General features: G+C 51.3%; 1 protein-coding gene across 2 annotated transcripts in view; it reads right to left on the bottom strand.

Annotated features, from left to right (window-relative positions):
* Positions 1-10,718: 10,718 nt before the first annotated feature.
* Positions 10,719-24,415, bottom strand: part of Man1c1 (mannosidase alpha class 1C member 1) — a 124,371-nt gene continuing 110,674 nt past the window's right edge. Inside the window, exons 7-13 of one of the 2 annotated variants that reach the window (XR_016536004.1) lie at positions 23,605-23,698; positions 21,491-21,606; positions 15,714-15,933; positions 13,262-13,434; positions 12,239-12,354; positions 11,734-11,869; positions 11,405-11,491 (exon numbers count right to left, since the gene is read on the bottom strand). Coding sequence is in view for 1 of the 2 variants with exons in the window: in XM_090335530.1 (XP_090191656.1) it covers positions 11,359-11,491; positions 12,239-12,354; positions 13,262-13,434; positions 15,714-15,933; positions 21,491-21,606; positions 23,605-23,698 (852 nt within the window). In the remaining variant the exon portion in view is untranslated. Of the gene's footprint in view, positions 11,492-11,733; positions 11,870-12,238; positions 12,355-13,261; positions 13,435-15,713; positions 15,934-21,490; positions 21,607-23,604; positions 23,699-24,415 lie in introns of both variants that reach the window. The other variant, XM_090335530.1, reaches the window with a different exon arrangement.

Below are 24,415 nucleotides of genomic sequence, written 5' to 3' on the forward strand. Positions count from 1 at the left end.
TCTACCACCAGGCCAAACTCCTAGCCAAACACATGACTTTTGTTGTTCTTGAGGTAGAGATCCCACTGGATAGCCTAGGCTGGTCTGGAACTCACTGTACAGCCCAGGCTGCTCTTGAATTTGAGATTCTCCTGCCTCAGCCTCCCAAGAGTGTACCACCACTCCCAGGTTCCTGGCTGTGATTTTTTAAAAGACATTTCTAGCGGTCAGAAAACACAAACAGCCTGGTTTCCTTTATCCAGTAAGTGAATGCAGTGTGGACTAGCCAGGCAGTGGATGTTTTTTAGATAACACTACAGCATGTTGAAGTCTTAAAATGTTATTCTGAGTAAAAGCAGCCAGGCACAAAGATTCCATTTCTATGAGCTATCAAGAGTAGACAAACCCATAGAGATGGAAAAGTGGATGAATGGCTGCCAGGAGCACGAACGGGAAAGGGAGCAAAGCCAGTGTGTGTGTGTGGTGTGTGTGTGTGTGTGTGTGTGTGTGTTGGGGAGGGGGATGAGCCAGTGGGTACATTTTTCTTTCTGAATGTTCTAAAATTAGTTTATGGTAATGATCGCACAACCCTGAATGTTCTATAAAATCATACATTGCACTCTTTAAATGGGTGGATTTTTGGTGGCCTACAAATAATGTTTCCGAGGGTCTCTCTGGTGCCTGACTGGAGAAGAAGGCTGGAGGGAGACGGGGGAAGAATGTAGCATCATTCTGGGCTTTGAGCTCTGGTGGCTGGTGTGAAGGAGGAAGCCTGGAGGGCTCTACCTGGCTGAGCTACCCTTGCTGTCGAGTTGAGGGACATCAGGACTTGGGGACCCCTCAGTGCTGTCAGGGAGCCCTGTGTGTATGAATCTGGAGCTGTGAACTATGGGTGTGGTGGAGCCTGGGCTATAAATCTAGAAGCTGCCAGCCAGGAAATGATATTTGGAGCCTCGGGATTTCATGAGATCCTGGGAGGAGGGGGAAGATGCACAGCCGTTGGCCTGCTGAGCCTTGGGGCATTGAGTAGCTTTGGCTGGATTCACAGGCTTGAGGCTTGAGGCTGTGATGAGTCCGGAAGTAGATTGGATTTAGAGGCTTAGACAGGCTTGGCTCGGCTCTTGAACTGTCCGGCAGGGAGAGAGAGATTGGTTTGTTTCCTGGGGTGAAGAAATCATGCCTGGGCTTCCCTGGGTTGGGAGATTTTTTTTTTTTTTTGTCAGTCTTGGGACTTGAACTCTGGGCCTGGGCATTGTTCCTGAGCTCTTCAGCTCAAGGTACCACCCTATCCCTTGAGCCACAGTGCCACTTTTTCTGGTGGTTAATTGGAGATAGAGTCTCATGGGCGTTAGTGCCCAGGCTGGTTTTGAAGGAGAGCCTCAGATCTCAGCTCCTGAGTAGCTAGGATTGCAGGTACGTGCCATTGCACCCACAGATTTTTTTTTTTAAATGCTGGCCCAAGGGCTTGAACTCAGAGCTTGTGTGCTTGTTGTTCCTGAGCTTTTGTACTCATGGCTAGCACTTGAACCACAGCTTTATTTCTGGCTTTTTGGCAGTTAATTGGAGAGAAGAGTTTCCTGCCAATACTAGCTGCAACTGCAATCTTCAGATCTCAGATTGCTGAGTGAATACAGGCAAGAGCCACTGGCGCCCAGCTTGCGTGGGGAGATTCGGTAACTATTCCTCTATGGGAAGAATCCCATTGTCCAGAGGTGTCCCCAGTTGGCAGTATGCTCAGAGCTTATAGGAGAGGACCCCTGGCCTGCCCAGCTCAGCTGCCTATCAGCTGCCTGGAGCCTCTAGGAGCACACAGTACCCCCAGTTTCATCCTGGGCATTTGGGGCAGTGGGGCCATGTCCACAAGCTCCCCAGGCAGGAGCGAGAATCACTGGACAGGGGTGAGAACTAGCTGAGGCTTTGGGGGTGGTGAGTACTGAATGTTTAAATCCAGGATGGGGAGCTTGGAAAAAATAACGACAGCTGAATTCCAAACCCAGCGCTGACATACGGAGACCTCTCAGCCATTCGTCTGGCCAGGCAGATGGTGCTGGACTCACTGTCCCAGATTCTGTGCCTCCTGGCTTGTCACTTTAGCTGGAATCAAGACCAGGTGGGAACAGGGTGGAATGTAGAGCCATTCTGCCACACACAGGACCTTTGGGAGTCCAGGATGTGAGAAGTCCAAACTGAGATACGCTACGCTGGTCACTTGAAAGAGGAAGGAGGGAAGTGTGCTCAGTTGTACACATCCGAGTTCTGGTCTCAACTGTGTAGAGAGGGCTTCCTAAAGGTGACACAAAAAGACACTGTGGGGGGCTGGGAGATTGGCCTGTTGGTAGAGTGCATGCCTAGCATGCACGAAGACCCGGGTTCGATTCCTCAGTACCACATACATTAAAAAAAAAAAAACAAATCCAGAAGTGGTGCTGTGACTCAAATGATAGAGCTCGAGCTCTAGCCTTGAGAAAGCCCAGGACAGTGCTCAGGCCCTGAGGCCCTGAGTTTAAGTCCTAGGACTGGCAAAAAAAAAAAAAAAGACTGTGGGGCTGGGAATGTGGCCTAGCACTACATGTGGCTAGTGGTACAGCGCTAGCCTTGAACAAAAGAAGTTCAGTTCAGGGACAGTGCCCAGGCCCTGAGTTCAAGCCTCAGGATTGGCAAAAAAGAAAAAGAAAGAAAGAAAAAAGACACAGTGTCCTTACTTCATGATTTCTTAAAATAAAGATGGAGAAGACTTAATGAAACTTTAAAAATGTATTTACATTTTTTTTCTAGCCAGGCACAGTAGTACATGCCCATAATCCCAACACTTGGGATCTCTAGGCAGGAAGATGGTGAGTTTGAGGCCAGCCTGGGATACGTAAGTATGTCTGTAACCCTAGCTACTCAGGAGGTTGAGATCTGAGGATCAAAGCCAGCCCAGGAAGTGAGGTTTGGCTCAAGGTAGGACTGTAGCCTTGAGCTGAAGAGCTCAGGGACAGCACCCAGGCCGAATTCAAGCCTCATGACCCCCCCCCCACACACAAAATAAAAGAAAATATTATTTTGAGTTGACACATATAAAGCGTGCAATGAGACCTTCTAGCGTCTATAAACGGTGAGTGCATAAACGGTGTGTGACAATCCCCCAGACATTTACCAGTTCTTGTGTTCAGAACATTTAGGACGGTGTCTTTCATTTACTTTGGTATATTGTTTCCTACTGTGCTGAAGAACCTTGAGTGTTTTGCCCCTGTCCAGCTACACTCTTCTCTCTGGGGTAACCCGCCGCCTGCCACCTTTCCAGGCTCCAGTGGGCACTGCTCTATTCTTCACTTCAAGGGGGCCAAGTTCTTAGCTTCTACATGAAGCGACAAAATTGGCATTTGCCTTTCTGGGCTTGACTTACTTCACTTAACCCAGTGTCTTTCTGTTCTGCCCATATTGAGACATAGGAAAGAAATTCTTTGTTTTAGGGCTGTCTGCCTCAGTAGAATTTTTATAATCCAAAAATCAAGGCAAGATTTAAAAAACTGTCAAAAATCCACCAATGTGTGTGTGTGCCGGAGTGCACCTGCTCTGGGGACAGCAGGCAAGCGAGAAGCATTTACTTCAACCTAATCCAATTCAAAGCTCAAGGCAAGGTTGGAGTGGGGGTGGTGTACAGTGGTAGAGCATGAGGGCCTGGGTTCCATCCCCAGCTGTACAAAACAAAACCAAGGAGGGGATCAGTGGCTCACGCCTTAATCTTAGCTACTCAGAGGCTCACAGTTCAAAGCCAGCCTGTGCAGGAAAGTTCATGAGACCACTTATCTCATAAAACTACCCCCCCCCAAATAAAAAAAAAGCTGGAAACAGAATGCTGGCTCAAGTGGTAGAATGCTAGCCTTGAGGGAAAGCTCAGGATCAGTGCAGTGCCCAGGCTCTGAGTTCAAGCTCTCGGACTAATGAGCGTACATGCACCCTCCCAGCAAACACTCCAGGAGGAAACAAGAGTGGCTATAAACGCTGGAGCCAGGGAGAAAGAGGTCAAGGAAGATGGGATGACAGCCTGAGGAGAGTGGGTTTCCTCAGAAGTGACAGGGAATGGAGAGGGGGACCCCAGAGAAGATGAGGGGTGGGAGACATTTTAATTGTTCCTCACTGGAAGAGATCCAGGTGCCCAGAGAGACTTACCAGGGAGCAAGGCCTCAGAGCAGACAGGATTCTTTCCCTGCCAGATAGGGTCCATGTTGCTCCTGATGGTGGCCTCAGAGGGACAGTGTGCATCAGCAATCTGGGCTGCTGGTGGCTTGTCAGTGGTCATGTCATCTATGAACATGGATGGTGTCAAGGCCACTCGGTGATTGCAGCGGGGGGGGGGGGGAACCATGTGACAGATGGAAAAAGCCCAGGACCCAAGGGAAGCACACAGACCCAACACAAAGCAGGTGTGAGGACATGGAAATCAGTGGCATGCTGGCCCGAGGGGACTCATGGAAGCTGGTCTCTGTGAGGAGCAGGGAGGGGACACGGGTTATTTACTTGGGAAATATCCACTCTCACAGATCTAGAGCTCACTGATTTCCCTAAAGGAAAGGAAAGAGCCCACAGTGGTAGTGCCACTTGTGTTCACCAGGAGAAAGGTGGGCAGAGGGACCAGCTTTGACTGTCTTAAAAGTGCATCAGGGGGGCCGGGAGTTTGGCTAGTGGTAGAGTGCTTGCCTAGCATGCACGAAGTCCCGGGTTCGATTCCTCAGTACCACATGCATAGAAAAAAGCCAGAAGTGGTGCTGAGGCTCAAGTGGTAGAGCTCTAGCCTTGAGAAAGTCCAAGGACAGTGCTCGGGCCCTGAGCTCAAGCCCAGGACTGGCAAAAAAACAAAAACAAAAAAAAGTGCATCAGGGCCTGGCACCAGAGGTTCACAACTGTAATTCTAGCTACTCAGAAGGCTGAGAGTTAGAGAATCATGCTGAAGGCCTACCTGGAGAGAAAAGCCTGGGAGACCCTGTTTCCAATTAGCCTGCAAATAAAAAAACAGGCCTGTATGGCTCAAGTGGCAGAGTGCCTATTTAGCTAGCTCAAGGCCTTGAGTTCAAACCCCAGTACTTCCAAAACCAAAGAGTGCAGCTGTGCCAGCTTGAAGGGAGTGGGAGGTAAAAGGGAAGAAAGATCAAGGGAAAAGGATGGGGCATACTCCAAAGTTCTCCCTGTAGAAGGGGGTGCATCGGAGGGCACAGAGTGTTTCTTGGCTGATCCCCCAAGCCTGGAACCCCATGGGATAGACAGCAGTTCCTCCCCTCATAGCTAATGTGTCAGACCCCTGCACTGCCAGGTCATGCCAATGGCCAGAGGATTCCAGAACAATGGCTGGCCAGCAGTAACAAGCCCCATAACCTAAGCTGGAGAAGTCAGGGAGAGGAAAGCAGAAGGAAGTGGGCCCAGGTGGACATTAATAAACACAGATCCCACTCTGTTCATTGAGGGCTGGGCTGCAGACAGTCTGTGCCCCTGGTGCCAAGAGCCAGGTGCAAAGGGGATCTGGACATTACAGTGGGATTTGTGCTTGTAGAAAGAGGGGGCCCAGGCAAGTCCCAAGTCTGAGTCAGTTATGGCTGAGCCTGAATTGTGTCCCTTAGCGCTCCTCTTGGAAGAAGCAGCCCACAGAAGGAGCTGTCCCCTGATCTTACGGCTCCTGGCCTCTGCTCCTGCCTGGGGATGGAAAGGCCACTGGGGGTCTGGATTAGCCAGACTCTGCAGAGACACTGCTGGCGCAGCTGTTGGATAGGAGGGGACTGCTGGGGTCACTTCCTCCCGATATGTTCTGGAAGCTTGGGGCAAAAGGCTTCTTAGTGAGAAAGCGGTGGACCCAGAGGCAGCAGACGTGCAAGGAGCCCCTTGGGTAAGACTGAACAGAAGAAAAAGTGGAGAAGAAAGTTTGGAATTTTTTCTTTCTGGGCTTCAGTTTTCACAGTAGAGTTACTTTTTTGTTCCCATCCCGGGGCTTGAACTCAGGGCCTGGGTGCTGTCTCTGAGCTTCTTTTGCTCAAGGCTAGTGCTCTACCACTTGAATCACAGTGCCATTTCTGGATTTTTGAGTAGTTTATTGCAGATAAGAGTCTCACAGACTTTTCTACCCCAGCTGGCTTTGAACCGTGATCCTTAGATCTCAGCCTCCTGAGTAGCTAGGATTGTAGGTATGAGCCACTGGTACCTGGCTATTTATTTTGAGGTATTAGGGTTTGGACTTAGGGTTCAGTGCTGCCAAGCAAGGAATCTACCACTTGAGCTACAGATTAAGAGTCTAGCACTAACTCTGCCTTTACTTCTCAAGTAGCTGAAAACACAGCTGTGGAGCCCCCAGCCAGTTCCACACTTCTGTTGTCTGAAGAGTCACTGTTGATTTCACCTGAGGGGAATGGGGTGTTATATTGTCTCAATAGAAACACTCAGCAGAAAAAAATAGGACACTTGAGCATGGAGAATGGCAGGGAGACACCAGTGGGTCTCATGGAGGCCACCAGAAGCGAGGAACAGCTGTTTGGCTGAGCAAACCTCTTTGACCTGGCTGGGAGTTGGTGGCTGGTGCTTGTAATCCTAGCAACTCAGGATGCTGAGATGTGAGGACCTCAGTTTGAAGCCAGCCTGGACAGAAAAGCCCATGAGATGCTTATCTTCAATTTACCACCAAAAAGCCAGATGTGGAGCTGTGGTTCAAGTGGTAGAGCACCAGCCTTGAGTGAAAAAGCTAAGCAAGAGGGTGAAGCTCTGGGTTCAAGTCTCAGTTTTGGGGTGTGTGTGTGTGTGTGTGTGTGCACACAGCCCAAATCTATTTGGCCTTACTTCCCTCCTTGGTGAGTGGGGTACCATCTTTTCCTGCCTCATAGAAGAAAGGATATTCAGGACCTTTGCAAAGAAGGAAAATAAACTGGACTTCCAGCAGAGGCATTAGCAAATTCCTTCCTCCAATTCCCTACCCTGTGTGGCCACTGGCCACCGTAGTCCTAGGTGGTCAACAAATCTTCATCCTAATTTCCATAAACTCAGGACTAACTGCAAAATGCCTGCTCATTGCAAACCACAGAAAGCATTCAGATTTATTGCTTTGAGAGTTTGGTCTGTCTCCTGGGCCTGGCTGAGGCAGTTTCCTCCAAGTTTCAGAGCATTTTGTTTTTAAAAAAGGAGCAATTTCTGGCAGCAGTTTTGCTTCACATTTACAAAGACGTTCACATAGGAACAACCACTACCATCACTACTTTATGCTGAGTGTCTACACTGGCAGAGGGAGTTCCATTAACCCTAGACACCACTTTTTATTTTTCCTGATGGAGAAACAGAGCTCAGAGAGGATAAGAGCTTACCCAAGGCCACACAGCACAGGGAAAGGGCAGGCAGAGAGGAGGGCATCTCTGCCTGGACTCACAGGCTGTCCTAACTCACAGCTCTCTCCTGTGTCCCCTGCTCTAACATGCCTTCTGCAGATTTACTGCAAGATAAACCAACACACAACAAAATGCAGTGGCTGGCACAGAAGGCAGTCAGAGAGGCTGGAATTAAATTAAAAATAACCAGGTGTGTTTGAAGGAACCCTGGAATCCCTAAACAGTATGTTTTGTGCTAAGATTGTTTTTGTGATGATGCAGGCAGGGGAGGGGCTGGTGGGGTCTGGGCTGAGAACTTACTTTCTAAGTTCTGATTCTGTGTGATCCAAACGGCAGCTGGTAAACACTTATGGTTGTTCAAGTTGAATTAAGATGAAATAAAGTTAAAAAGTTCCCCAGTCACAACCTACTCACACCCACCAGTGGCCGCTGGATAGCACAGATCTTCAGCTCAAAGGTCCCCTGGATGGGGCTGGCTCTGCTCTCCTGACTGTTGCCATAGGGACAGGTCTATTACAATAGGCCCCTCTGCGGCCAGGCTCCTTTAATGCTGCTGGACCACCCAAACCCTTCCACCACTGGGGCTCTAGGGTTACAGTTCCAGGGTCACAAACAACAGGTGGACAGCAAAGGGTCGGCCACAAACCTAGGTCTTGGTACTCTAAGTGGGGTCCTGGGTCCCCTAGCATCAGCATCTCCTGGGAGCTCATTAGAGACGCAGAATCTGGGGCTCCACATAGCCCCTCTGCCCGCCTACCTGCATGTTAACAAGGTCCCCGGTGACTGGTGTGCATGCTCAAGTTTGAGACGCTGACTTAAGGGACAGACAAAATACCGTTCCAAATATAGGAAGCCGAACATATATTCTCAGCTGTGAGAAATAGCCTCTCCTCCCCCACCCCTGGCAGCACGTGACCAAGTGTTAGTCACCATCAACAGACTTCCAAGGGCAGACCCCACAGGGAAGGCCGGGGGAGTTGTCCACTCACCTGCGGCTCTCTGGTGCTCCCGGCTCCCACTGCCCCAGAGCAGACCAAGTCTTTCTCAAGAAGGCTGCTGTCCAGTCACACCTTCCAGTTTTGCTCTTCCTCCTCAGTACATCGGGGGATCTGACAAACATATTTCATGGTGTGGGGGCTGAGAGGGGTTGAGAGGGAGGCTAGGACAGGACCAGACCCCCCAGGGGTGGTGGTCCTATGCAGGGCTCAGCTGTAAGGAAGCAGCAAGCCAGCCGGAAGAGAGCTGGTGTGAGGGGGACAGAGGTTCAGGCAACCTGGCAGCCAGACCTGGCCACACTGGGACAGGAAGCCTGGGCCTGGGGCCTGCGCTACAAAGCCACCACCCATCTGCCAGAAGGTGGAGGTGACTGATCCTTCAGTGCTGCCTGGGGCCTTCCTTCTTTTCATCCCTGGTGTGGGGTTAAACTGCCACAAGCCTGGGCCTCCTGAGAGATGAATTTATATTTATTTATTTATTTATTTATTTATTTATTTATGCCAGTCCTGGGCTTGAGCTCAGGGCCTGTGCACTGTCCTTGGACTTTCTCAAGGCTAGAGCTCTACCAGTTGAGCCTCAGCACCACTTCCGGCTTTTTTCTATGTATGTGGTACTGAGGGATTGAACCCGGGTCTTCATGCATGCTAGGCAAGCACTCTACCACTAGGCCAAACTCCCAGCCCAGGGATAAATTTTAAAACAGCCATTTTTACAAGTTGCTCCCAGCAGTAGCATTTGGACAGGGTGGGGATGGGGCCCAGCCAGGAGCTCAGGGCGAAAGGAACCAGGCAGCTGAAGGAAGCACCTGGGCCCCGGTGGGAGGAGCAACATGGTCTCCACAAGGCTTTGAGGATCCTCTTTCTGTTCCTCTGGGAAAGTCCCAGAGGTTCCCCCTCCCCCACATCACTAATCTCACTAATAACAGCACTGGTTTCTATTATTTGTAACTAAGATCCCACCCAGACCCAGGCCCCAAAGCCAGGGGATTAGATCCACCTGGTGTGTAAGGCACACAGAAGAACACTACACAGCCAGGCACAGTGGTGACATACGTGTATATTTGTTGGACATGGAAAGGAAGTTCACAATATATAGTTAAGTGCAAAAGCAGATTATAAGAAAACAGTATGCATAGGATGATACCATGTTTGCAAAATATATATTCTATATAGTCATAGAAAAAGGTCTAGAAGAAAATAGAACAGTATTCATTCTGAAGAGTGGGTTGAGCGGTTTTCCTTCCTGCTGGTCTCCCTGGGCTGGTGCAGCGAGTCTTCCCTTTTGCCTTTTCAGCGTGAACGATGGGCCACAGCAGCCTCACCCCCGTGAAGCCTAGCAGGAGTGGGTGGCTTGTTTACCGAATGCCAGGGCTGCAGACCACAGCTCGGCTCAAGGTCCTGTGGGTGCCAGAGCCTGGGGAACAGGCAAGTGGCACTTCCTGCCTCATCCCCAGGGAGCTGGGAGATCCCACTTACTCTCACAGCAACCTTCACAGATGGAAGTTCTGCCTGCTTGGTGGAAAAGTGGAGCCCAGAGGGGTGAGATGATCTGGGGGGGGGGGGGTGTGTCACACAGCAGTGATTTAAAGCTACACCACCGGCCCAGAGCTCCAACACTCCAAAAACCACTTGAGTTTATGAATGGAGCCAAAATGAAGTGGCTGAGCCCTGGGGAGGCCAGTATGGACTGCAAAGTGTGGCAGGGAGAGGGGAGGAAGTGCCCGCACCACCATGCAGGGACCTCAACTTTCTCTGCACAAGGCTCTGATTTGGAGCCTCTGGGCGGGGCAGCTGTGGTGGGTGTTGGGAGGTGGAAAGGGGGTCTGGGCCTGCAGGACAATCAGCCCTCCACTGGACACTCTTCCCATTCTCCTGTTCATCTTCCAAGCAGGAAAGCCACCTGCCCCAAAGGTCCCTTGCTGATCCCTAAAGGCAGGCGTGGCCATTGGTGGCTCAGCCTAGTCTGCCTCCCTTGCAGCCCTGTTCACAACTTGCTGTCACTTGGTTTCTCTGGGGCACCTGGCTGCTCTGAGCCCGCGGACAGCAGGCCTTAAGGCTGTCTTGCTCTCAGTGTGCTGCCTCTGGTCTTGACCTCAGCACTTGGCCTATAGCTCACCAAGCTCCTACTGAGTGAGGCCCAGTGGAGCCTTTTCCTGGCTGTGTGACTGTAGGAGAGTTGCTGCTCTTCTCTTAGCTTTCTCCAAGCCTCCATCTGAGTATAAATATCCAAGTCCATCAACGGGATTGGCCTTCCACTTCCTGAATATGTCAGGACCAATTTAAGGGAAAATAAGAGAAGCCAGAATCTTTACTAAATTATACCTCCATCTGCTGCTGGCTGGTTGCTCTTTCCAATGATGGCTGTCCAGGAGCCACTGATGTGCAATGAGCCCAATCTGATTCCTTATTCAATAAACTCCTTTATTCTAGTTCACATCATTTCCCAGGACAACAATGAAAACAGAACTAGTGATCTGTAACACTTAGGCCCGAGTGAAAGGGCCCCTTCCTGAAAGCAGAGGGTAGCAACATGGTTGAACACAGAGTAACTGTTCGGGAGAAGGCATTAAAAATATAGAGATTTGGGGTCAAGGTTTTCTGTGCAAATGCTTTGAGGTTTCCATCATCAGGGTGACATTGTTTCAAACAAAATGATTTTGGAATCTATGAATTATAATAAAACATAATTGAAAAGGAAAAACAAAAGCAAAATCAAGCGAAACAAAACCCCCAAATCAGGAAGGAGGTGAAAGAAGCATGTAGCGGGGTGTGGGGGAGATGTGACTCTCTGGTCCTTTGGCCCTGCAGTGGCAAATGAGTTTGTAGAAATTCTCTGTAGAAAGGAATGTGGGTGCTGGGACCCTGCCTGGTCTCGCTGCTTCTCCAGGTGCTGTCTCCTCACAGAGGAAAAGAAGTTGCTTGTCCGACACATCAGCCCAGGATTTGCCCAGGATGGGGGTCTCTATTCCCAGGACTTTGGAAACAGATTGGAACCCCATGAAGGTAAGGCATCCCTGAGGTGCCAGGGCGGGGTGGGCGGCAGGTCAGCGCTGGTGCACAGGGCGCGAGCTGCCCAAGCTGTCCGAGTGGTTCACGGGCAGTGGGTGTGCCTCGGTGTTGAACACCCAGTCCTCCAGCGAGAGCATGTCATCTTCCGAGAACAGAAGATAGAGGTATCTGTGTGCAGTGGGGCAGGGACAAGACACGTGGTCAGTGCCCTGGTGGACCGAAGACCCCACACCTGCTCAGGGGCCTGTCCTGGGGGCGGACCATGGATGACTGGGCAGGGGCCGGGCCTTACAGTCAAGAGCGCTGGAGAGACCTGGTTTAATCCCGGCACTGCCCAGCTCCCACTGTCACCTCCAACCCAGACAGCCTCACCTATGTGGGGCTCAGTGCTGTGCCTCCCCATCGCTTACCACCCTACTCTCACGAGCCTTGCCAAATCATGCCAAGCCATTTAACTTCGCAGAGCTGCGGCTGCTGACGCCACCTTCCAGTGTGGAGGGCCTGGTGGAAGGAGCTGGCTACACCAGGTACAGAGGACAGACCACTCTGGAGAAGAGCAGGGAAAGGGGGTTCTAACCCTACCCCAAGAGGGCAGGAGAGTAGTACAGGTCTTGGGGGATGGAGGGCTGCATGACTGGTGTCATCATCCTTGTCATGGTTGCCCCACTGTCCAGGTGACAGCTTCCAAGAACTCAGTCACTGCACATCACAGTGGAGACTCAGGGCTGCTTCCAGCCCCGACTGGTTCTCTGAGGGAGGAGACAGTCCAGCCCTCTGAACCCCTACGCCCTCTGTCTCCTCCTGAGTTCCTGCCCTGTGCCCCTGGCTGTTGGGTATGGGATGCTGGACCACCCCCCCACCCCCTGTAGGAGTCACCCGCCCTCTTGGGAGAACACTGGCTGTGCCCCAACTCACTTGAGCGTCTCTGCCAGGAAGAAGCTCTGCTGCTTGTTGTCATGGTTGGGGCTGCTGCTGTATACATCCTGAATCCCCGAGAAACCGCCTTCTGTCCGGCAGTATTTCTCTAAGGCCTGAGGGAGGGGAGCAGTCTCAGCACAGGAAGGGAAGGGCCCCCAGGCTCATGACAGTCTCCTGCCAGAGACGGTGAACGTGCGGGGACCCCTGGTCTTTGTGGATGCCTCCTCCCCACTAAGCTCTGCTGCTGTCTGGTGGAGACCTCACTGCCCTCTGGGCGAGCAGTCTGGCCTGGCAGATGGCCCACAGGAGAGACAAGGTCTTGGATTGGCACTGGTGCTGTGCACAGCTTGGGATATGAATGGTTTGGATTTGGGGAACACTCAGAAGTTTCCAGAGATTTCTTGATCCCTAGTGTAGAGGCAACCCGGGCCATTGTCTGTTGTACAGAAATACAGAACAGGTAGAGCTTGGGCCAAGGTGAGCCAGGCTGACACTGATTAGGCCCTTCCTGCCTGAACAGGTCCCCCAGGCCAGCCTGTCCCGAGAGGAGGTGGTGCCTTGTCAGCCTGGGAACAGGCATGGAGGCATGGGGGTTGCAACAGAAAAGGCTCAGCACCTATCAAGGAAGCTTCTGGAATCCTTGGCTGACCTTTGATACCTCTCCAAGGAGGACATGAGATTTCCAGCAGGTAGCTGGGGCATAGGGAAGACTGAGCCACGGAGGCTCAGTGTAGATGTAGGACTTGGGGCAGGGCGGGCCATAGGACAGGGAGTGGCTAGCCTGGCAGCTGGTCCTGTTCCAGGGAAAGCATGACAAGAAGCCATCTTGGTGGTATTCTAGGCCCCAAGGCCATGAGGCACGCAGCCCACTCCTCAGTCCCTGACTCTACCACTAGACCATCAGAACTCGGACCCTTGGCCAGAAGGCAGCCTGGATGGCCTTCCTCTGTGTGTGTGAGCCAGTGGCTCTGCTGCCCTGGTGGTGATTTCTGAGGGTTGCCTGCCACCCCAGCCACTTACCATCACCACTTCCCAGCCCCATTCCCTGTAGATGGGGTCGTGTGTCTGCCGCCACAGGTACATGTAGCTTTCCACCACTTCGGGCCGCAGGATATAGTAGCTCTCACTCAGCTGGGTGGCTATCGCTTCTCTCCCAGAGTTGAACCAGAAGGCCTCGGGCCCAAGCTTGGTGTCTGCGGGAGGCATCCACAGAGGCCCTGGTCAGACCCTACCATCTGTTTTCAGATGAGCTGACCCAGGAGGAATCTGGCAATCTAGAAGCCTCAACAGCACTGTCATGGGGTTGGCCTTGGCTGCTGGCTAGACACATAGTTTCCTTTTTGGCCTGTGTAGACCTGGACAAGACTTTTGAGGCTTTGAGAGAGAGAGGGAGAGAGGGAAAGAGAGAGAGAGAGAGAGAGAGAGAGAGAGAGAGAGAGAGAGAGAGAGAGAGAGAGAGAGAGAGAGAGAGAGAGAGAGAGAGAGAGGAGATGTGCACGCGCGCATGCGTGCGTGCTCAAGCCTAACACTCTACCACTTGAGTCATACCTCCACTTCTAGAGTTTTGGTGATTAAGTGCAGATAAGTGTTGTGCGGACTTTGCTGAGCTGGCTTGGAACCATGATGCTCACATCTCAGCCTCCTGAGTAGCTAGGATTATAGGTGTGAGGCACCAGTGCCCAGCTTGATTTTGAGTTTTTGACTCAGAAGCTGAATGTATGGTATAGGAAGATCAAAACTGGGGAAGCATCCCTAATTGTGTATTTTGAGAAGACATCAGATGTCTGTAAGGTGCTTTCTGGTGGACTCAGATTACAACTATGCACACAGCTGTCCTTTATTATTACCAGGGCTGTGCTGAGGGCTTGACTGCACATCACCTTCCTCAACTTTCTTTCCTTTCAGTTTAACACCAGGACTTGAAACTTGAAAGCCGATGTTTTTGCTCATTGGCTGGCACTCTACCACCTGAGCCATGCCTCCAATCCCTTATTCCTTAATTTTCATTAAGAGTAGATCCCCACTCTTCTCTCTCTCATTTCCATTTGGAAACAAGAGTAGAGAAGTAATTTGTCCAAGGCAACACAGCAAGCCATGGCTGATTTGAGATGGGTTCTTGGATCTCTTTCTTCTCCCTTCTGGGGCTAACTCTCTAGGTCTAAAATTTGGGGTGAGTGTCTAGTCCCCCGCCCTCCAATCCTGCCTGCCTCCCTCCCTCCCACAGCGGGAGCATCTCTTCCTGTCTGTCCTCCCACTCCTAACTGGGCCCAGGATCCAGAGAGGTTGTAAGGAGCTCCTTCCACGAAGGGCTTCCTGGAAGAGGAGTCGGCAACTCTGGCCCCTCTAATCTTTTTCAAATGCAGTGGCAGCTCTGGCCAATCAGGAAACAGTGGTCTTGCCAAGTTGCTAATGGGGTGAGGGCAGGAGCAGCCACACAGCCGGCAGTGGGCAAGTCAGGCTGGCTGGGACAATATGCTCGATTAAGCAGCTGTCTTTTATGGCCTGGGCTGATTGTCCCAGACAAATAGCAAGCTTTTTATTATTCCTCAGATTCCCTGTTTGTTTATGGTCCTGGCAGAGCAAGTGCTAAGAAGAAAATGGATAAGCAGCTTTTAGGACCCATAGAGAATCTGACTTCCTGGGAAGAGCTCTGAGCACCAGCTCCAGGCGCAGGGACACATGCTCGGCTGGGCTGGCAAGGGGCTTTCTCCCAGTCCCTGGGAGCCCTGTGCTATTGTTCCCACGGAGCCGTTGAGGAAAAAAAGGGGCGACTGGGGGTGGGGGCAACAGGAAGACAGGAAGCTTTAAGGCAAAGACTAAGAATTCTGCTGGGAGCAGCAGGGGCCTCTGGGATCATGCTGTAGGCGTGGGTGGGGACTCTCCAGTCCAGGAGGTTGGGATAAACCACAGACGCCCTGACTCAGCTCGGGTGTACAGTGGGCTGGTAATGTCACTTTCTCTCTCTGTGCTCAGCTTTGCCCTGGGTCAATCTAGGTGTTGGGCTCTTTTCATGTGACTCTTGTGGTACATACCTGGGTGAGTGTGAGTGTGCACACGTGTGCCTAGACACAGGTACCAGGAGGCAGTGAGACCCTCACATGGGGAGACACTGTGGAGGGTGGCAGAGGACAGAGCACTCAGAATGAGGGGGTTTGCTAGCTCAGGCTACTTGGGGCTGAAAGCCCTCTGTTCTTATCTCTCATGGGATCATGGTCAAGTCTTCCCAAGCCTCAGTTTCCCTATGTAGGTTGGGAGGCTCAGGGATGATTTGTGTGCCAGGTACTGACAGACCTCATTATCTCCTTACCTCGTACAATCTGTGCCCGAACAGCACGGTCACTTAGCTTCCACCCCACTTCCTGGGAGAGACTGTGCTGAGGCCTCATGCTCCCTGTATTTGCTGCTGTTCGACTGCTCTTTCCCAGTGTCTAGCCTCAGTCTTGACTGTTGCCCCTTTCACCTGCAGGGTTACCTGAGCGGGCATAGGACTCGTGGCACGTCCTCGTGATCTGGGCTGCGAGCTCCCGGTAGTAGGCCCTCTTTTCTTCCTTGGCGTCCTCTGCGCCGAGGGAGATCATGCCCCCTGAGAAACAGGCCAGGTGCCCCATCTTGTGGTCGAGAATCCCCCCTCGCCACTCAGCAATGTAGGTCAGCCCCCCGGGAGAGACGTTCAGCAAGTAGGTCTCTATTGCCTGGGAGCAAGGTGTGGGAGTAGGTAGGGACAAGAGCGGGATCCAGAGAAGGAAGGAAGGAAACCAACACTTTGGAGACCGCAGCAGGACAATATACAGAACCCCCATCCCCAAAAGGCCCCTTGCCCTGTGCATGCCAAGGTCCTGTGGCCAGGAGCTGAGGCTCCTGCTGAGCGCTGGTACGTGAGGCAGCTCCAGGGAGCATGTCTGATTCACAACTGGGGGTATGTCTGAGTCTCTTACATAGCCTTGTAAGTCTTTTACATTTTAAAGCCCACTTAAAATATCTTTCGAGAGAATTGTTCTCCTCCATTGGGAGCTAAGAGAGCCTCTGGACTGGACTCAGCACCTCTGTGGCTATGCATCTACTGGGAAAAAAGGTCCATGGATTAGGGGCTGCTCTCTACACTATCTCCTTACAGCCCACCAGCTGTAGATCATTCGAGTGCACTCTAGTGCCCTGTGTAGACCAAGTGTGGAGTCGTTTGTCACAGGTCACCCAGCCACCATGGTACCAGGACCCTCAAGGCCCCACAGTTCTGCTCCTTTGGGTGGAGAAGGGTCCTGAGGGAAGACTCAGGGGTGCTGGTATGCAGGCATTAGGCTCCCTCTTCCTGCTGTTAGTCCATAGAGCCCTGAGGTCAGGGTGACAGAGGACTTGCTCATGGCCGCTGAGCCAGGTACCAGGGGCTAGTGGGTCCTGGTCACTGCTGGGACCTGAGGCTGTTGTTGGCCTTCTTCTGCCTTTCCTCTTTCCTTCTACTCCACCCTGAGATTGTATCATAAGCCCGGCTCAGGACTTGCATATGGGCCTGATAGGCCTATCAGTGATTCCCTGAGTAGGACTCCAAAGTGGAAGCTGATGCTGAAGGTTGATTCCTAGACCCAGATTCCATACTTTCAAATGTCCCTTCCACCGCTGTGTGCTACTGGTTAGATAAAAACCCTCTCCGTGTCTCAGTTTCCCTGTGTATCAGATGGCGTAAGAATATCTTTTGCTCCTTTGCAGTACTGTGGGAACTAAATAAGCTATATCTGCAGAGCTGGCATTTCTAGCAGATGTTGGCTCCGGGGAGGCCGCTCAGTCTGTCCTCTGCCCTTCCTTAGCACGCCCCACCTCTGCAGTCTTCGGATAGTCCCTGCGTTGCCCAGCATTGCGCCAGGAGTTGGGGTTACAGATGCACAGTGGAGGGTCTAGCCCCGGGCTGGGGAGCCCCCACATGAAGGTAGAGACCCGACAACACTAAACACTATTGCCATCTAATTGGCACTTTGAGTGAAGCACATTGAAGGATGAGATAAAAATGTGTGAGAGCAGGCTGGGAGTTTGGCCTAGTGGTAGAGTGCTTACCTAGCATGCATGAAGACCTGGGTTCTAATTCTCGGTACCACACACATAGAAAAAAGCCGGAAGTGGTGCTGAGGCTCAAGTGGTAGAGCTCTGGCCTTGAGAAAGTCCAAGGACAGTGCTCAGGCCCTGAGTTCAAGCCCAGGAGCAGCAAAAAAAAAAAAAAATGTGTGAGAGCACAGCGCTGCTTTGTAGAGTGAGGTCACCATTTCTGCTCCTTGGGCAGCGTGCTGAGTCCCAGTTGGCAGTGATCGACCTGGTCTTGAGGCCATCTCCAGAATGCCATTCTGGGAGGCCATCGCTCTTGCTCTTAGGTTTGGCACCCAGAGCTGAGCTCACTTGGATCAGGTTTCCCTGCCCTGTGTAACCCCTGGGTCTGACTCAGTGCTATGAGACGCAGCAGCATGGGCAGCAGACTCCAGCCGAGACCTGGCTGAAGATGCTCAGACAGATGTAACCCCTGGACCATTTCCTTCTCTCTCTTTCCTGTTGGGATCAGGGGGCCGATTTCAGGACCCTCGCTGGGTGGCAGATGGGGAAAGGCTGAGGTGACATGCCAGGCACCTGCTTCACATGGGGGTCATGCTGAGAAGGCCTGGAGAGCCACCAGCTGCCAAGCTGGGCTGCACCAGGACGGGCCCTGGCTCTTAGGCACAGCACAGTCCTGGCAACTGTGCTGCTTGGCTAACTAAGCATCAGAGCAGGGGAGGAGGAGGAGGGTATTAGAGCCCGAGAAGCCCACTGCCACTGATTTGGATGTGACAACAGACATCTGGGGTAGCAGTCAGGATACCACATACTCGGGCTGCAACTGCACCTTCCGGACCATCTCCTGAAGGTTATTTTATCTGGGGTCAGTTCCAAGCTAAGTAAAGAGGAAATTGTAGACCTGTGTTTCTTCAAAGACATAATCGAGATGAGCAGATGTGACGATAAAAAAAGTCAGGGCTTTCTACAGCTCTGAGCAAAACAGGCAGCAAAAGGTTTAAATTACAGTGAGGCAATGTGAAGTGCTGAGTGGGGAGGCCTGGGCGCTGCAGCTTGAGAACCAGGAGGCTTCGGGCAGGGCACGCCTTCCGAACACTCACGTTATTCCTATCTAAACGAGAATCGAGGGAGAGAATGTCCAAAGACTTCGGTCAGCATCTGGCCCTACCTGCTCCTCCTAATGCTTCCCTGAAGAAGCCCATCTGAGTCTGCCCTGGAGGGACTGTAGGATGCTAGCACTGGGTTTGGACTCAGGCAGCTGTGTTTGAACACAGATTCTGTGTGACCCAGGCCTTTCTGAGCCTGTTTCATTGTCTTAGAGAAATAGTAATTAAAAGGACATAATTGTATGTACTGGGAGGAAGCTGCAGCAGCCGGAATTGCCCCTAGGCTTGATGCCCTCTTCCTGTGACATTCAGGGGTGCACTCAGCTGGATGCCCGTATTTGAACCTCCCACACCAGTCTAGCAATTGGACACCAGACCCGTCTGCTGTTTTCAAACTGTGGCTGCACACTGGAATCCCCAGGGCCTCCTGGTGTAATTGGTCAAGAAGTACATCTAGGACATGGGATCTGACAGTATTCCAGGTTGTTTAAATATGCTGACAAGGTTGAGAACCACCAGAATATTCTTCAAAGCTTCAGATTTGCCTGAGGCCTCGCCTTTACCCAGGGTCAAAGAGGCTCCAGGCTCTTTACTGGGAGCCCATCCTAGCTATCTCCTGTGTCCCCTGTTCAGTCTGCTAAATAATTCATGGCCATTTCTTCCCTTGAAGCCTCAACTACAGGGTGCCTGAGGGGAGAAATATCAATGTCACTCGTTAACTGTATATTTTCACTGCAAAAAGCACAGGAAAGAGCAGGGCTAATCCTCTGACAGGGAATGCTGGCCATGGTCTGAACTTAGCCAAAGCCAATGGCAGGGGTGAGACAGACTGAGCTGGGACTAGAGCCCCAGCCACTGTACACAACTCAAGCCTTGAACTGGGAGCAGGCAAGGAAAGCCTAGTCCACAGTTCACAACTCTAGAAGACTCAGAGATTCTTTAAGTACTACCATGCCTGGCAGATTCATGCCAACAAAGTGCACCTAGAGATCATCCACATATCCAGGCATCCATTTATGTGCCTAACTTTATATCCATCTGTCCTGTCCATCCATCCATCCATCCATCCATCCATCCATCCATCCATGCATCCATGTATCTTCCCATGTATCCATGCATCTTCCCATGTATCCATGCATTATCCATTCATCCATTTACCTACTCATATCCATCCAAATACCATTTATTCATCTTTCCATGCATCCAGGCATTATCCTTCCATTCATCTATCTAGCTGCATCCATCACACATTCATCTACCCACCTACTGATATATCTGTCCTTCCACAAACCCAGGCATCATCCATCTATCCACCTACCCCGTCACATCCATCCATCCATGTATGTATGTATCGATCACATATCTACCCATGTACTTACTCCTATATCTATCTATCCATCATCTTTCCATCAGCCACCCATCATCTCTCTCCACTCATCCATCCATCCATCTACTCAGCTGTTCATATCCATCTGCCTATCCATCTCATATATCCATCCAACCCATTCACTCATATATCTATCCCTCTATCATCTATCTATCTACTATCCATGCATGCATGCATCCATCTAATTGTTCACATCCATTCACCTGTCCACATATTCCCTTAAAACCCATCCATCTACCCATCTATCCATCCATTCATCTACCCACTTATACCCTTTCCCATCATATATTTTCCCTTTATCTGTCCATTTAGCACTCATTCATTCCTTTTATAGAATAGCTTCTTTAGGCCTACTATATGCCAATCTATTTCAAAAGCAAAGTGGCTCATGCCTGTAATCCTAGCTATTCAGGAGGCTGAGATCTCAGAATCTTGGTTCAAAGCCAGCCCAAGCACTAAAGAACACGAAACTCTTTTTTTTTTTTTTTTTTTTTTGCCAGTCCTGGGCTTGAGCTCAGGGCCCGAGCACTGTCCTTGGACTTTCTCAAGGCTAGAGCTCTACCACTTGAGTCTCAGCACCACTTCCGGCTTTTTTTCTATGTATGTGGTACCGAGGAATCGAACCCGGGTCTTCGTGCATGCTAGGCCAGCACTTTAACCACTAGGCCAGACTCCCGGCCAAGAACACGAAACTCTTATCTCCAATTAACCTCTAGAAAATAGGAAGTGGGGCTGAGGCTGAAGGGTAGGGTGGTAGCCTTGAGCTGAAGAGCTCAGGCACAGTGTCCAGGCCCAGAATTCAAGCTCCAATGACCCACAAAAAAGATTGGCATACAGCTGGGCCTGGAGTACTAGAGGTACTAAGGGGAGCTGGAAAGGAAAGGGCATACATTTTCAGCTCTCTGGCTGCTCTGTAGAGAACTGACTTAGAGACAGGAATGAAGGGAAGCAAGGAGCCTAGTTTAGAGGAAATAAGGTGGTAGGTTAGATCAAGGAGGTGGCAATTAACTTTATAGAAAAATAGGTTCAGAACCTGCCCATTAATTGAGCTCAAAGGAATCTAGTGGCGGGCCACGGATTCCCTAATCCTCATCCCAATAGTTTGGGCTGACTCCCTGCTCTGCCCTAGTCTCCCTCTTGGTGTGGGAATGATCTCAGCGTGTCACTCTACTCCACACTTCAGAGATGTACATTCCAGGCTGGGGACCCCCAACAGTGGGGCCAGCTCTTCCAGTTCTGTGCTGTGTGGCCTTGGGAAAGTGCCTTCCCTATGTTAGGCTTTGGCTTCCATCCACACAGGGAGAAGTGAATGGTCCACACATCCAGCTGGCCAGTCTGGCTGCTAATTACATCACCTCTAGTTTTGGCAGGAAGATGGCTGAGGAGCCCCCAGTCTACAGCCCAGCAGCATGCTGGTTCTGGGACATTAATTGAAGCTTACACACTATAGGGAAAAGTCTGAGCTGTGTTTTTCTGAATCAGACAGACTGTCACTTCTTATGAGACCTTGGACAAATGACTCAAATGCCTTTAACTCAGGAGGACACAGTGCAAAGTACAGCTGGGGATGTAGATGGGGCCGGACTCCTTGTCATTCTTTCCCAGACCACCCCAGAGAGGGCTGAGTAGGCTTCTGCCATCTGGCTCCTGCCTCCAGCTCCCAGGGGCGTGCATGAGGGCCAGTGGCTAATGTCCACCCACCCATGAAGAACCCAGCACTCATCTTACCTCCAAGGCTTCATAGTACATATTTTTAGCTTCCATATCTGTCTTGGCAGACATCAGCCAGGATTTGATCAAATATTCATAAAAACTGTCCCCAAGTCCTCCAACCGAGACGTGGTCTATGAGGGAAGAGGATGAGTGTTATTTCATCTGCTGCTGCCTGTGTGGGACCAACAGCAGGTGTGGCTCAGTGGTGAGGGAGCTGGGCATGGGTGGAACTGGCATCTAATCAGCTGCCACTGCACCTAAAATAGGGGCCAAGAAGACACACAATCTGTGATGTGCCCAAGTGCATGGGCTCATGGTCCTTAGCAGGCTGACACAAGCTCTGGTTATTTCTTAGTTGTAAATGAGCTGTGCTTCTTCAGAAAGATAATCTGGTGGCAGGGAAGTCCAAGACTTTATTGTCTAGCGACAAACATGGTAATTAACTAAATACGGGGCTGCTTCAGTAAGGGACAGATTAAGGAGGAGTAAGAGCCAACTCATCATTGACCCTTGGGTAGAGAGGCTCTGGAATGATTGAGTTTACACTGAGCAAATCTGAATAAAGGAGCTCAGGGTGGGGTAGGCTTGAAGACCCTCCCTTTCCCCAACACTGCTGCCAGAGTGACCCAGGAAGCAAGGAGAAGCATAAAGGCATTGTACAGACTTAACAAAGGACAGAGAAGTAGAGTCCTAGGTGGACCAAAGTGAGGATGAGCAGAGTGTTCTCAACAGCTCTGGAAAGGAGGGGAAGTGAGAGAGACAAGGGATATAGAGTATGTCCACAGCTGCCATGAATTAGGAGGCAGCCACAGCCAGGAGTTGATTACTGATTATTACTCAGTCTTCCACAAAGCTCTGCAAACAGCACTATTGGCCCATTTTGCAGCTGAAAAAACAGTGTGAGCCTGCATAGCTTGTTTATGGCCACTATATGAAATGTAGTGTAGCATATAGGGTGACATCAAAGATACACAGAGGCAGGACAAGTGTGGAGAGAGTGCCAAACAACAGGGCACAGATGGCACAGATAGGTGCCACCTGAATGGGGTGGGGTAGGGAGGACAGACAGGCACAACAGGGCCTCTCTTCATTTGTGAATTCAAGCCTGGCATTTTCTACTGGGCAGGTCTGCAGGAGAAATGGGGAGGTTAGACATTAAACTGGGTCAGCCTTAGAACTCTGACAGTTCCCCACTGCTCTGGAAGTGGGGAGCCACAGGCTTGGTAGCTGAAGACATCCTCTCCTGTCTCCTGACTCACTGCTTCCTCCCCTCTTATCTGTGTCACCCTGAACACCCTGGCTCTCAGCCTTCATTGGGTGCTTTCTTACTTGTGCCTGGCTTGGTTTGTCTCCTCCCTCCACCCTGGGTCTAGGCAAGCCTGTATCCCTGCTCATAGCCACAGTCCAGAGGCCACATGCATTTGGTGAAATCAGCAGTGGCCAGTGCGTGCAGGGGCAGCGATCCTCACTGTCAGGGCCACTGGCTGAGGCCTCCCCTTGGACTGTGGGCTCCTCATGGGGATCCCACAAAAAGGTAACTCTCTCTTGTGCTCAGGATCTACATGGAGGCAGAGGCCCAGTGAGTGTCCAGAGCCTGCTTCAGCAGGGTGCCCAGCAGGGACCTGGGAGACTCTCAGAGCTCTACCAAAGTGCTCCCTCAGCCCTGTTCTGTGAGAGGAGAGGTGGGAGTGGGCGTGGCAGCCCACAGGTGACCAACGAATCTCACAACAGGGCCCTGAGTATGCAGGGGCGGCTCTTGGAGGTTTAAGATGCAGTGGTGATTGAGGGGCTTCTCCTCCTCTGTGTCAGGCCCTGTTTAAAAAGTTGGGGCAGAAAGTGGAGAGCTTATGACGGGATAGAGGAGGAGGGGCCTCTCTGAAGCCACTTCCAGAGCAGACAACTTATCTGGGACCATCTTTTGAGTTTGGGGGAGAGCAGGAGAGGCTGAAGGGGTAGCACAGGTCAGGGCTGTGATAGGTCATGGTCACACCCACCACCACAGCACCAGAGACACTGAAGAGGTGTCTCAGCTGCCTGGGAGGCAGGGCCAAGGGCTGGGTATGGATGCCCAGCCCCAGGAAGCCTGCATGGGAACCCAGGGGACAAGGAGCAGTGCTGTAGATACTCACGTTGCACCCAGTTCCCGCTCACAGGGCTGAGGAAATTGGGGTAGAGGCCGAAGGGTTTGTCGATTTTCCTCAGGACTTTTCGGATATTCCTGACCTTCAAGAAATACAGGACAAGCTGTCATTCTCCTGGAGAAGCTACAGATGTCCCGCCTACCAGGGCTCAGGTACACACAGAAAACTACCCCACCCAGGCAGGAGGGAGAGCTGTGAATGAATTTCAGGTCTCCCCACCCAGGGGAGGGGGAGGGTAGCCCTGCCCCTGCACCCACATGCAAAGCGTGGCACACAGCCACATTGGGCTAACCCACCTCTCCCCTAGGTGCTCTGCCTGCCTCACCCTTCTGTAGGATGCTTCGGGGAATTGTTCTTTTTTTATTGGTGGTGAGGGTGTAGTTTGTTTGAAAGCATTAAATAAATTGCTCTCCCTCCCCACTTTATGGTACTAGGGTTTGAACTCAATGCTTTGAGCTCACTCAGCTTGCTTGCTTGCCTGGCCTTCTACCATTTAAGCCATGCCAACTCTTGGTTGGTTATTTTGGAGATGGAGTCTCATGGACATTTCTTTTTTTTTTTTTTTGCCAGTCCTGGGGCTTGAACTCATGGCCTGACCCCTGTTCCTTGGTTTTCTCAGGGCTAAAGCTCTACTACTTGGACCACAGCACCATTGCTGGCCTTTTCTATGTATGTGGTATTGAGGAATCGAACCTGGGTCTTCATGTATACTAGGCAAGCACTCTACCACTAGGCCAAACTCTGGGCCCCTGGCTTTTAACTACGATCCTCTAGATCTCAGATTCTCGAGTAGCTAGGA

The sequence above is a fragment of the Megascapheus bottae genome, chromosome 6 (assembly GCF_031878675.1).
Source record: "Megascapheus bottae isolate mThoBot1 chromosome 6, mThoBot2.hap1, whole genome shotgun sequence".
Classification (NCBI taxonomy): Eukaryota; Metazoa; Chordata; class Mammalia; order Rodentia; family Geomyidae; genus Megascapheus; species Megascapheus bottae.